Below are 13933 nucleotides of genomic sequence, written 5' to 3'. Positions count from 1 at the left end.
AGATTGTGCCTCTGCACTTCAGCCTAGGTGACATGGTGAGACTCTGTTTGTTTGTTTTTGAGACAATCTTTCAACATGAAGAAATCATATGTATTTATTATTCCTAAGTTTTAATCATTATGAAAATTTGGAATCAAATGAATATTATGTTACAAGTTATCTTAGGAAATAGCAATTAGTCATTAGGCTTTTTTAAATCTGCAGATATGTATACATTCTCAGTATAAGATGGAAACTATAACATAAACATATTTGAGCAAAAGAAACACATTTATGGTTTAATTAAAATGGCAAAATTATAGCTAAAAGGAAATATTTCCTTTCCTTCCAGTTAGGCATTCTGTAGCCTATCACACATCACTTAAGTGTAGATTTATAACAAGATTATTGGCAACAGTTGTGCTTTGTTCTCAAGTGTTTCCATTCTTGTATAAGATGGCGTGCTTTTTTCAGGACACCCATAAGCACCCCATAATGTGGTGTTTGCATTTTCTCTCATATTGGTGTGTTTTCTCCTCTGCTGCCTGTCCTGCCTCTGCTGGCTTGGCCTTGGTGTTCTGGCCAGGTGTCTTATGGCCCATGCCATATACTGCAAGATTCATGAAGCTGCCAGGCTGCCCATTTGGGAAATCAGAGGGAAATGTGGAAAGTGATGGGGTAGGTGTATATGAAATATGCGGAGAAAATAGGGGATAAGTTCAACATAGAGAGTAGTTCACATGTTCTTGCTGCAAAAGCTTTATCATTTATTATATGGTATAAGTCCTTTTTTATTGTTTGGTAACACTTCTATTTTGTAACAAACTCGGAAGCAATAAGGTTTTAAAAATGCATTTTTAATGAAAAAGTAAGTGTTGAGTTTCTATTTCTTAAGACAGCTGATGAACATATAATTGAGTCAATATTTGTTGATATTTACAGTCCTACTGTGAAGACCATGGCGATATCACTGACCAAATGAAACAAGTCTGTTTATAGAGGCATCAAGCATTTACCTTAAAACTCAGTAGCTCTTTTTTTTTTTTTTTTTTTGAGACGGAGTCTCGCTCTGCCGCCCAGGCTGGAGTGCAGTGGCCGGATCTCAGCTCACTGCAAGCTCCGCCTCCCGGGTTCACGCCATTCTCCTGCCTCAGCCTCCCAAGTAGCTGGGACTACAGGCGCCCGCCACCTCGCCCGGCTAGTTTTTTGTATTTTTTTTTAGTAGAGACGGGGTTTCACCGTGTTAGCCAGGATGGTCTCGATCTCCTGACCTCGTGATCCGCCCGTCTCGGCCTCCCAAAGTGCTGGGATTACAGGCTTGAGCCACCGCGCCCGGCCAACTCAGTAGCTCTTAAACAGATTTTTTGTTGTTGTTTTTTGAGACAGTCTTGCCCTGTCGCCCAGGCTGGAGTGCAGTGTGCAATCTCGGCTCACTGTAACCTCCACCTCCCAGGTTCAAGCAATTCTCCTGCCTCAGCCTCCCAAGTAGCTGGGATTACAGGCACACGCCATCACCCCCAGCTAATTTTTGTATTTTTAGTAAAGACAGGGTTTCACCTTGTTACCCAGGCTGGTCTCAAACTCCTGAGCTCAGGCAGTCCACCCACCTTGGCCTAACAAATTTACAAGAAAAAAGCAACCCCATTAAAAAGTGAGCAAAAGACATGAGCAGACACTTCTCAAAAGAAGACATTCATGCAGCCAACTCACATACAAAGAAAAGCTCAACATCACTGATCATTAGAGAAATGCGAATCAAAACCACAATGAGATACCATCTCATGCCAGTCAGAATGGCAGTTATTAAAAAGTCCAGAAACAACAGATGGTGGTGAGGTTGTGGATAAAAGGGAATGCCTTTACACTGTTGGTGGGAGTATAAATGAGTTCAACTGTTGGGAAGACAGTGTGGTGATTCCTCAAAGATCCGGAGGCAGAAATACCATTTGACCCAGCAGTTCCATTACAGTGTATATATCCAAAGGAATATAAATCATTCTATTATAAAGATACATGCACACATATGTTCACTTGAGCACTATTCACAATAGCAAAGACATGGAATCAACCCAAATGCCCATCAATGATAGACTGGATAAAGAAAATGTAGTACATATATACCATAAAATACTATGTAAACATAAAAAGGAACAAGATATTGTCCTTTGCAGGGACATGGATGGCGCTTGAAGCTGTTATTCTGAGCAAACTAACGCAGGAACAGAAAACCAAACACTGCATATTCTCACTTATAAGTGGGAGCTAAACGATGAGAACACATGGACACATGGGTGGGGGACAACACACACAAGGGTCTGTCGAGGGAGGCCAGAGGGGAGGGGAGAGCATTAGGAAGAATAGCTAATGGATGCTGGACTTATTACCAAGGTGATGGGTTGATCTGTAGCAAACCCATGCATCCTGCACATATACCCTGGAACTTAAAAGTTGAAGGAAAAAAATAAAAACTTAGTAATTCTAAGAATGCTAGGCCCAAAGCCACCTATTTATCACATGCAACTGAAGAAAATACATTTAAAATATCACGCTGTGAAGTATGACTTTCCTTTTAGATCAAATGGCTATTCTTCTAAACTTATTTTGCTCACATTCAATTGTGAGTTTTGTTACGTACCTAAGCAAAATGAAGCTGGTACTGTTAGTGTGCTCGCTTCATTAGCAGACCTTTGCAGACAGTTAAGTGTTGCCAGTTTTGTATCAATATCATCACATGATTTAGAAAGATAATCAGTTAAGTCAATTCCAGTAGTAGCTTTGTTTCCTTTTTACCCTAATTCTTAGAAATTTCGTCGGGTTTTTTTTTTTTTTGTCAAAGATGTAACTTCTTTGTGAATGCTACTGTAAATTCAGTTCGGCATTGCCCATCTGTGTGCTTATGCATTACTGTGGTGGGCCACAACATCATGCTAAAAATTAATATTCTTACTAAAACCTATGGAGCAGAAAGGCACTTGAAATTCATTGTTACACCTGTATATATCATAATTATCTCCCAACAGGCTGCAGTGTCCATTGAAATAGACATTTGTCAAAATAATTGAATTTTGTTTTTTTTTAAGACAGGGACTTGCTCTGTCACCCACTAGAGTGCAGTGGTCTGATTATAGCTTACTGCAGCCTTGAACGAACTCTTGGGCTCAGGCAGTCCTCCCATCTCAGCTTCCCAAGTAGCTGGAATTGTAGGAGGCGCTCACCACCATGCCTGGCTAATGTTCTTTTTTTAAAAAAATAGAGGTGGGGTCTCACTGTATTGCCCAGGTTGGTCTTAATTGATCCTCCCAGCTCAGCCTCCCAGAGTGCTGGGATTACAGGTGTGAGCCACCCCATACCTGGCCACTTTTTTTTTTTTTTTTCATTGAGACGGACTCTCTATCGCCAGACTGGAGTACAGTGGCGCGATCTCAGATCACTGCAACCTCCGCCTCCTGGCTTCAAGCAATTCTCCCACCTCAGCCACCCGAGTAGCTGAGACTACAGGCGCATGCCATCACGCCCAACTAATTTTTGTATTTTTAGTAGAGACAGGGTTTCACCATGTTGGCCAGGATGGTCTTAATCTCTTGACCTCATGATCCACCTGCCTTGGCCTCCCAAAGTGCTGGGATTACAGGCGTGAACCACTGCACCCGTCCTTCTTTTTAAAATATACACAGAATAGCTGAACTGCAAACTATTTGTGATGAAGATGACTGAATGCAAAAAAATACTTCCGCATAGCAGTACACTTTCTCTGCTTGTCCATCAGTTGGATTTTAAAGTGTAAGCCTTCAAAGAATTGCTCTGTAAATCAGCCAAAGTGTCCTAGGATAGTGCTGTAAACTTTACCAAAAAAAGTTGCCTAATTTTGATGGCATTTTATTCAGAATATACTAGAAATCTGTAATCAAAGGATTCAACAAATGAAGTGTCAAAATACATGAGGTTTGAATTTTTTGGTGAATTACAGTTGTTAAAAACAAAGCTGGCAGCAGGAAGACATTGATCATCTTTTCCTAAAAACCTGAAGGAAGAAATGAACAAATTATTGAAAGCTCAACAATGCACAAGACTTAATTATGAAATTCTGTAAATTTACTTTGGATATGGTATGGAAAGAATCTCCTGATGACTTTCCTTATTGTAATTGGGTAAATTCGTAGTCTAGAATGGAATGGAATGGAATGAATTTGTGAAGGCCTTAACTTTGTATCATCTAAATTTGGTAAAACAATTAAAAGAATGATAGAGGTAATTTGCGTTTTGTATTGTGAACATATTTGTCAAAGGCACTGTCAGTGGAGGGACTGAACTGGAGGGCTGAAATATTTACCCTTCCCATATGAAAAAATTGAACTGAAAGTATACTTCATTTACCAGAACTTGTTCAGATATTAGCACTGTAGGCAAATTATTTTTTCTCAAAAAAAAATAGTCTTTTGTTAAACTTAAAAATTTCATTTTGCACAGATGTTTTTAGAGCCACCATAATAAGCCAGTTTATTGGATAATAAATATTTCAAATATTTCAAGCATATGATTTTCATATAAAATAACTAGCATAGTTATTTCTAGCATTCGCTTCTCAGAAATGTTCATTTGGTCTGTAAATTGTATGGTGACCCAATCCAGATGCCAGACTACATTTTGCATGTTTAAGACTAATGTTTATGGACTTCTTGATTAAGACGGCAGATTGAAATTTCATTGAAAGCTTTACCCCCTCTTGTATTTACTGAAATGAGAAAAAGAATAGTAATCATCAAAAAAACAAATTCAGCAACCAAACGAGAGAAGGTCATAATCTAATGCAATAAACCTCAAAATATATTTTGGCCACAATGGAAAGAAAATGTTACAGAGCATTTGACAATAGAAGAGTGGTTATTTACAAAGTTACCGAAGCAAAGTGTGACCCAAAAATATTATGCCTAACCAAAACATCATCTTAAAGCCAAACATTTTGAAATATGAAAAAGTTCAGACAACATTTCACAACTAAGCCCTTATGGGGAAAACTATTTAATTCCAGGGATTGAGAGATTAATCAGCTGAGAAATGGAGAAAATAAAGGCAAAATGATTAGTGATAAGGATGAAATTAACTATAGAACTAAGTTTGAACAATTATGGGAATTACTGTTAGGAGACAGAATCTGAATATTATAAACCTGGACAATAGAAAGAATAAACAGCAGAAAGAACAAGGAACAAAAATAGGAAGAAGGATATGCTCAATTTTATAAAAGTGCTCAATGAACCTGGTCTTTAGTCTAAATATATGCATGAAAAGACATCTTGAAGGCCCATAAATCCCTTTGGAAGAAAGTATCATGGGGCCATAATCCTGAGGTTTAGGAAATTTTTACCCGTTTTTCTCCTGGAAGTAGGAAAAATAGGGCAGTTTTTCTTTCTTCAAAACAACTGGTATTTTAAAACTAAATTTTTTTCATGTTCTTGAATCATCCTGCAGAGATGTAAAATAGAGATGATTTTTACTTGTTTTGAGCTATGTTTCTATTTCAGAATCTTAGCTCATTAGTTACAAGCAAATTTTTTGTTCACGAGCAGTATTCAGAGCATCTAATAATTTAAAAGATTTTACTGTATGTTGAGTCGTATGGGTCAGGTGCTCCCAGTTCTAGGAGTACCTGCATCTAAACGTATGGAGGTGGGGACAACAATCTGTTTTATAAAGACCTTTCAGTTGATTCTAATACGCACTAAGTTGTACTTTCCAGATGATACTGATGCTGCTGCTGTGGGGACCACACTTTGAGAACCACTGATAGAGGAAAGGAGAGTAGGAGAGAGGCCCACCTGGAAGTAGTTGCCTTACCTCAACTTTGGATGTCCAAGAATGAGAGAGAAGGGGGATACTGTGTTCTGCAAAGCTTTTCTGAAGGATGGCGCACTGGTTTCCACCTGGCTGTCATCTCCCATTGACATCAGAGAGGGACATTATAAATAATGACCACAAAGCAGCTAATAGTTACTGAGTGCTCACTTTGTGCCAGGCCCTGTTACATGTCTTCCATATATTACCTCTTTTATTGACTTCTGAGGTACATATTCTTATTCCATTTTACAGATGAAGAAATTGAAGCAGTAATTTCCCAAAGTCCCACAGCTCGTGAGCAGCAGAGCCAAATGCAAGCTGTCTGACACCAGAGCTTACGCTCTCAGCCACATCAACAAAAGCTTTATTTTATGCTCTATTGGAAGATGACACAACTTAGTTCTGGAGATTTTTTTTTTTAATTATTCTCTTCTATCTATATGAAGTTTATGTATTCAACTTCTAAAATTATTTAAAGCAGTTTAGCATATTATATAATATAGAGCAGCAAAGTTCCCAATAAAAATGGAGACCCAGAAGAAAAAAATTAGTGTTACTAAACCTGGACATAATGGGCAGCTAACTCATATGTAGATACTGTATTTCTGTGTAGTGTAAGGCAAAAGACACACTTGGGATTAAATTCAAAAGTAAATTACTACATGCTTCCTCATAAATAAAACATTTGAGAACTATGGTTGCCTTCATTGTTCATATATTGTCTTTAGTCATTTTGTAAATGGATGTGTACTATATCAACACCCTAAAACCATGAGGTTAAAACATAACTTGGAAAAAAGGAATTCCTGTCTCAGCTTAAAAGAATATTATCCTCTTATTTTTTTTTTTTTTTTTTGGAACAATCTCTTCTTCTGTTAACCCCACATAAGGGTTAGAACTAGGAGAGATCTAGCCAAGTAGTCATTAGACTTTCCCAGATTACAAAGCATTTTTTATTAAATTTCCTACCAACAGAAACTTTTGATATTTAGTGAAGATTATTTAAATTTCATTACATTTCTGCAAAATTAGGTACTATTCAAAATGAAAACTGGGACATCCGTCTTATGAGTATTTAACTTAATTTAGGAGATGGATGAGAAGTAAAGTAAGTAAAAAGTGGAAAGTACATCCAGAAGATGTGGATGTTAGGGTAGAGTCTTTGTTACCTTCTGATAATGTAACTTCTGAGAAGAAAACATTAAGATAATAAAGCAATTTAGAATAATCAGACACTATAATTTTTAGTGATAATCATTGTGTTGATTATTGATTATATAGCCTTTTCTCTAGTCTTAGGACTTAATAGATACTCTTAACCTTCCAAGTTCTCCTTTAAAAATACAATCATAGCTATGGATCATCTCCCTCAAAAACAAGTAGATCTAAATGTACAGTTTTAAAATAGGAAATGAAAGTTGTAGAATATAATTTTGTAGAATATTTTTCTAGGCAACTTAGTGGAGCTAGCAGCTTTCTATACAAGCTGTATATTTAGAGAATTGAGTTTTCTGGTTAATTTAAAATTCTGCTTAACTTACATTTTATTGTATCTGAAAAACCAATTTTCGACGAATAGACTACAATAACTATATCATTTATCATTAGTGATTGTGAAAGCATTTTGGGATCTTGTAATTACTTTAAAACAATATTAGCAACCCTAAATTTTATCTATTAGGCAAAAATAATCCTGTGTACTTCAGTTTTCTCATTATTTAGGTTGTAAATATTTGACCTTACTGTAATAGGATTCTCTGATTTCTGTATTTCAGAATTGCCATTGCCTTCAGAAAGTGTTGATATTATTATTTCTGACATTCCATTTGGGAAAAAGTTTAAGTTAGGAAAAGACATCAAAAGCATTCTACAAGAAATGGAAAGGTAAGTTGCTGAATTTATTTTCATAATTTTTTTAGCTACTGGGCATTTAACCGAAATACATCATAGCTCTTCAGTTAAGGTCTGATTGCCTTATAGTAATTTCCCAGAGTTTTTGTAGCTTAATTTTCTAAAGGTTTTAAGTCAGAAGTTTATAATTGAAATAAATGTTATCCATATCATCTTATAAATTTTATTCCGAAAAAATACTAATTTTCTATTATGTACTGAGATTTGAATGTATGAAATAGTGACCTATTCAGTGGTCTGAAGCAAAATTTTACATATTTGCTTCTATCCCTCACAAAAAAAAAAAAAAAAACCTGCCTTCTGTGTGTTAATCCACCACACGTAACAGATGAGAATCTGGGGCACGGAAAGATTAACTTTCTTATGATCACTCAGCTGCTAAACAACAGAACAAAATTCTGTTACATAAGGAACCTTCCATAACATAGAATGAGCAACACCTTTATTATTTGTTGTTGTCTTTGTCCATTTTCTGTTGCTATGAAGGAGTACTGGAGGCTGGACAGCTTGTAAAGAAAACAGGTTTACTTGACTCGTGATTCCGCAGTGTGTAAAAGAAGCACAGTGCCAGCATCTGCTCAGTTTGTGATGAGGGCCCGAGGGTGCTTCCACTCATGTCAGAAGGCAAACCCAGTGTGCAGAGATCACATGGCAAGAGAGGAAGCAAGAGGGAGAAGGGGGAGGTGCCAGGCTCTTTTTAACAACCAGCTTTCCCTAGAACTAATAGGATGAGAACTCACTCATCGCCGCTCACAGGGAGGGCATTAATCTATTCATGAGATATCTGCCGACGTAACCCAAACACTTCCCATTAGGCCCCATCTCCAACACTGGGGATCAAATTTCAACATGAGGTATAGTGGGACAAACATCCAAACTATAGCAGCTGTGAAATGAAAATGTGAAAGTATTCATCTTATGGTTTCTAATGACGTAAGGGAATATAATTCAATGGAAGCATTTCTTTGAGAGGTTGAAACAATGAGGCATGGATATGCATTTTTCTGATCGTCTAAATTGGTAAAGAAGAGAACCTAGAATGCATATAGTTATGAATGGACATGAATATAAGAGTTCAGTTGATATTAAATTGTTTAGGTGGGCATTTGATAACATAAATGTCAAGAGCCTGCTGTGTAAATAATGGGTCACCAGTTTAAAATATGAGCCATGTGTTTTAGATAGAGAAAATTCTAGGCATCTTGCCATGTATATATGTACAAAAAGATACATGTTTTCTACTCTACATAAATGGGATTATCCTTAACTTACTATACTGTAACATTGCTTTTTTTCTACTCAGCAGTGTCATGAATCTCCTTTCTGATCAGTTGTTATAATATACATTATAATTCGTGGTTGCCACATTATATGTATGTACCATTATGCAACCAGTGCTTATGGATTAATATTTAGATAATCCTCAATTTTTTATTTTAATAAAAAACTATTCTTTGAACATCCTTGCATGGTTTTTCAAACTTAACTGTACGACCAAGCACCATGGTACCAGTTTCTTCATCTGCAAAATGACAATGCTATAGAACATACTTAGAAAGATAATTCTGAAGGTTAAATGATATATAATACAGAGCATTTCCAACTGACTGGCACATATTAAATCCTCAATAAATATTAGCTATATCACCATTATTATCGCTATTATTCTACTACCACTTCTACTATTACGTTTTCTTAGGATAATTTCCTAGAAGTGAGATTGCTGGGTCAAAGGTTATGCACATTTCATATTTTTGATACGTTATTGCTAAACTGTTGCCCCAAAAAGTTATTTCAGTTGATGTCTTCAGGAGTACTCGTTTTCCCATCCACTTCCTCCTTGCTCAGTAGAAGAGGTTTCCCTCTTCCTGTGAGGGTTTATCCTCTCAGTTCCTTCCTCCTCAAGGATCACACTCTGCCCACTTCTCATTTTTATCTTCTGCCTACTCATCTGCTGGTTCTTTCCAGGAGATTCATTTATCCCTTCCCCAGACACGTTTGGAAGTCTTTGCATCTCCTATGCACTTCCATGTACTTGGCCCTGGGGATTACTGCAGTGAATAGGACACACAAGGTCTCTGCCCATTCATTGTGAGAAGACAGATGGTTAATCAGTAAACAAACTGGATAATATCAGATCATGACTGGTACTGTGATGGACATAAAACAAAATGTTTTGCTTTAGAGTGAGAGAAAAGTAGTGGTTACCCTAACTAGGTAGTCAGGAAAGGCCTCTCTGGGAAAGTGGTATTTGACTGTGGGACGTGAATGATGAGCGTGAATGATAAATGCGGGGTGAACAGCAAGTCCAAATGTCCTACGGTGAGAAGCAGCTTGGTGAGTTTGAGCAGCTGAAGGAAGTCAGTAAGCAAAGAAAGCTGTGACATCAGAAAGGTAGGTGAGGATCAGATTGTGTAGGAACCTTGGTTGCCAGAGTAAGGGGGTTAGAATGTATTTGAAGTACAGTGCGAGCAACTGAGGAGTTAGCAGAGAATTTACATTTGTCTTCTGTGTGGAAATGGAAGACAGAGTGGGAGGGGCGACAAGAATGGAAACAAGACCTGTCTACCAGATTGTTGCTGTGGTCCCGGCAAACTATGAATGAAGTACACAAATATGTGATACAATTTAGAGACAGAATTGTGTAGCTTTGCTGATGGATTAGACTAGGGAATGCTACCTAAGCTTCTTAGATTTTTGCTGGGCATGAGGCAGATTCCACTTCACCCTTGGTCCTTTAGCTGCCACTCTGTTTCTTCGCCTGTACAGCTGAACTTCTTGAAATAATAGTCTACACTTGACACCTCTGCTTCCTCACTTTCCAGTCCCACTCCACCCTGACAGACGAGCATCTGCTCCTGCCTTCAGCTAGGATTGCTGTCCCTGGGGTCACTGATGATTTCTCATAATCCTGATCACCTATTAGTCCTATAGCATTTGTCATTTTATTGTATTTATATATTTTTTATTTTATTTTAAAGACAGAGTTTCTCTCTGTTGCCCAGACTAGAGTGCACTGGTGCAATCTCAGCTCACTGCAACCTCTGCCCCCTGGGCTCAAGCAGTCCTCCCATCCCAGCCTCCCAAGTAGCTGGGACTACAGGCACACGCTGCCACACCTGGCTGATTTTTGTGTTTTTTTTAGTAGAGACATGTTTTGCCATGTTGCCCAGACTGGTCTCAAACTCCTGGGCTCAAGCGATCCTCCTGCCTCAGCCTCCCAAAATGTTGGGATTACAGGCATGAGCCACCATGCCGGCCCTATAGCATTTAACACTGTTGAAACTGTTTCCTTCTTGAAACTGTACTTCTTTGGCTTCCTTGACATCACTGTTGTCCAGATTTTCTCTGAGGATGTCTATTTCATGGATCTTCTCCTCTGTCACTTTTAAAACGTGAAATCTCTGGCTCCTTGTCCCATTTTCTCTTCTCAACCTGTACTGCCACCCCAGATGATCCCATCCACCATTATGGCTTTAGCTACCATTTACTATATCTTTACCTCAAGGCCTGGTCTTTTCCATTACTCTAGGCTGTGTATCCAGCAGTCTGGTGGAATCCACACTTACGTGTTCCTTAGGTACATCAGCAGATTCCAAGCTGAACTCCTTACTCCCCTCTTCCCTCCACCTCCCACCCGCTCTGACTCACCCACCCACTGAGCTGCTTTCAGAGCTGCCTCCCCTCTACTTCCTCCCATCTTTGCTGCTTTTTCTGCTTCCAGCATCCTCCCTTGCTGCAGCCGCTTGCCGTCGCTTTGCCTGGCTCATTCCTGCTTATCTTTTAACTCACAGCACAGGTATCTTCCTCTGGGAAATGCTCCCCTTTCTCCCATGCCCGGGTTTGGGACCCACCTCATGTTCCCAAGCCCCTTGTGCCTGCCTTGATTGTAGCATTTCACTCCCTTTACTTGCCTCTCTCTTCCAAAGAGATGTTCAGTGATCTCTTAGCAACTTCCAGGGCTGTGTGCGGGACACAGGCAAGTGTTTTCATCACTTTTTCCACATAAGTGCTACACAGACTTTGATAATTGAGTAAATGCATTCTCCTCAAAAAGCTGACATTTCAAGATCTGCCCTTCTTTTTCTGATTTTTGCTTTGCCATTTCTTTGTTCGTGTCCTAACTCTTTCCTGTTAACTTTCTTCTGCTGTCAGCCTACTGCTTTTAATACATGCAGTCTTTAGGATTCTGTCATTCGCCTTTTCCTTTGTACAATCATTTATTAGACTGTGACTACAAATTACTTTGAGGCTTGCCTTTTAAGTGGAGTAAAAATAGATAATTAAAGCAGATTTGTAGTAGGGATTTCATAATTACTATAATGAATATACATTATAGAAGATACTACCTAATTATCAAAAATCCTTGTATTTAAATGGATAAAATTAAATTTCAAATTAAAAACACGAAATATTTTAAATGAAGTGGGATTGTTTGTTGTCTAGAAAGGGAGAAAGATAGCAATTACCATTTTTTTTTTGTCAGAGTGCTTCATGTTGGCGGAACCATTGTATTGTTGCTTAGTGAAGATCACCACAGGCGCCTTACAGATTGTAAAGAGAGCAGCATCCCTTTGAATTCCAAGGACAGTCACACAGATGAACCTGGAATTAAAAAGTGCTTGAATCCTGAAGAAAAAACTGGTGCATCCAAAATAGTGTCAACTTCATTCGAAGCCAGGAACCACGAGTTCTTAGACAGAATGTCACCATTTGGCTCCTTGGTACCAGTGGAATGCTACAAAGTTAGCCTTGGAAAGACAGATGCGTTCATATGTAAATATGAGAAGTCGCACTCTTCTGGACTATAGCAGGCTTGCTGCCATCAGCCGGGTTCAGGCCCTTGTAAGTTAGCTGTACAGCAGAAGTTTGCTGTCTCTAGGATTCATATAGTACCCACAGAGCTCCAGGTAACCAAATTCCCCCAAAGACGGGAGGTGTGGCTGTTGGGTACACGTGCTTGGTAAGAGTTTCTGCTTTATATTCTAAAGTGCCTAATGTTTTTGACAAAAAAGTTACCAAATATTTTTTAGACTTAAGTTTTATATTCTGTCAGAATGTGAAAAGTTCTGCCCAGTTTCTGAGCAAAAACTTCAATTTCAAAATAAAAGTTTTCAGGGGTTCACCTAAGTGTATCACAATCAATACCAGACTGGGGATATTTAACTATCAGATTTTCGGAAATGTAAAAACCTTTATATGTAACTTCTTTTGATATTAAACTTGATTTTTGAGCCTGTAATTTTCTTCTCCATTGGAATGAAAATATTTTGTATTTGCAATACATTTTATATGTTTATTCTGTAAACCAACAGTGAGAATAATAACTGAATTAAGCCAGTATCCTTCAAAACATGATGGAAAATTGCTTTTTTTCTAAAAGCATTCATAGATTGTCACCTCACCCTTATTTGTAGAAATTCAGTTTGTTTCTTATGTTCACTACCTGAGAAAAAGAAACAGTAAGTTGAGGAGAATATATGCTCTGGTTTAATTTTTTTCAATAGTCTGATACAATTGTTCTGCTTATTGGCAGCTTTAGTGGTATTTGAACACCTCTCCTATGTTTGGGAAATTTTCCACCCTGTGAATCACCTCTCCAAAGCAGAAGTCATAAAAGCCGGTGACGAGTTGATGGGTGCAGCACACCAACAAGGCACAAGTATACATATGTAACAAACCTGCACGTTATGCACATGTACCCTACAACTTACAGTATAATAATAATAAATAAATTAAAAAAAAAAAAAAAAAAAAAAAAAAAAAAGCCGTTTTCCAGCTAGGGTGTGGCAACCTGGGCCCCTGGTATCAGGTGCGCCCATGTACAAGCTATGGCATTTGTACCCAGTGGCAGCACAAAGCGGTCTTCACCAGGACATTCCTCTCCTGAGGTTTCAGCACTGCCCTTGGCTAGGTAGCCACCACTCAGCTTCTCTCTCCTGCCTTCCTAGGAAGTACTGAGAGCCACCTACTAATCTTGAATGCATTTCATTTGTGCTCAAACTAAGTAAATTTGGTTGTGTTGTTAACAGCTGGGATTCTGATAATGGCGATTGATACTCTGAGGGGTTTCAAGCAAGAGGCCCCCAATAATGTGAATTCGTTATCGTTATCTGGCTTGGTTGGGTTAAAGGCAGTGAGGATACAGCTAGTGTCACAGAAAGTGAATGGCATGTGATGGTGAAACAGTTCATAATGCCTGTGCTTA

General features: G+C 38.3%; 1 protein-coding gene across 9 annotated transcripts in view; it reads left to right on the top strand.

Moving 5' to 3' along the window:
* Positions 1 to 12967, top strand: part of THUMPD2 (THUMP domain containing 2) — a 41346-nt gene extending 28379 nt beyond the window's left edge. For all 9 annotated transcript variants that reach the window (XM_025355025.1, XM_025355024.1, XM_025355031.1 and 6 more), the window contains 2 exons: positions 7590 to 7698; positions 12212 to 12967. In XM_025355025.1, coding sequence (XP_025210810.1) covers positions 7590 to 7698; positions 12212 to 12536 — 434 coding nt within the window. In that variant the 3' untranslated portion in view covers positions 12537 to 12967. The remainder of the gene's footprint in view (positions 1 to 7589; positions 7699 to 12211) is intronic.
* Positions 12968 to 13933: the final 966 nt, after the last annotated feature.

Source organism: Theropithecus gelada, chromosome 13, assembly GCF_003255815.1.
Source record: "Theropithecus gelada isolate Dixy chromosome 13, Tgel_1.0, whole genome shotgun sequence".
Taxonomy (NCBI): Eukaryota; Metazoa; Chordata; class Mammalia; order Primates; family Cercopithecidae; genus Theropithecus; species Theropithecus gelada.
The sequence above is the reverse complement of the archived record's forward strand: the minus strand, read 5'-3'. Positions and strand labels throughout refer to the sequence as shown.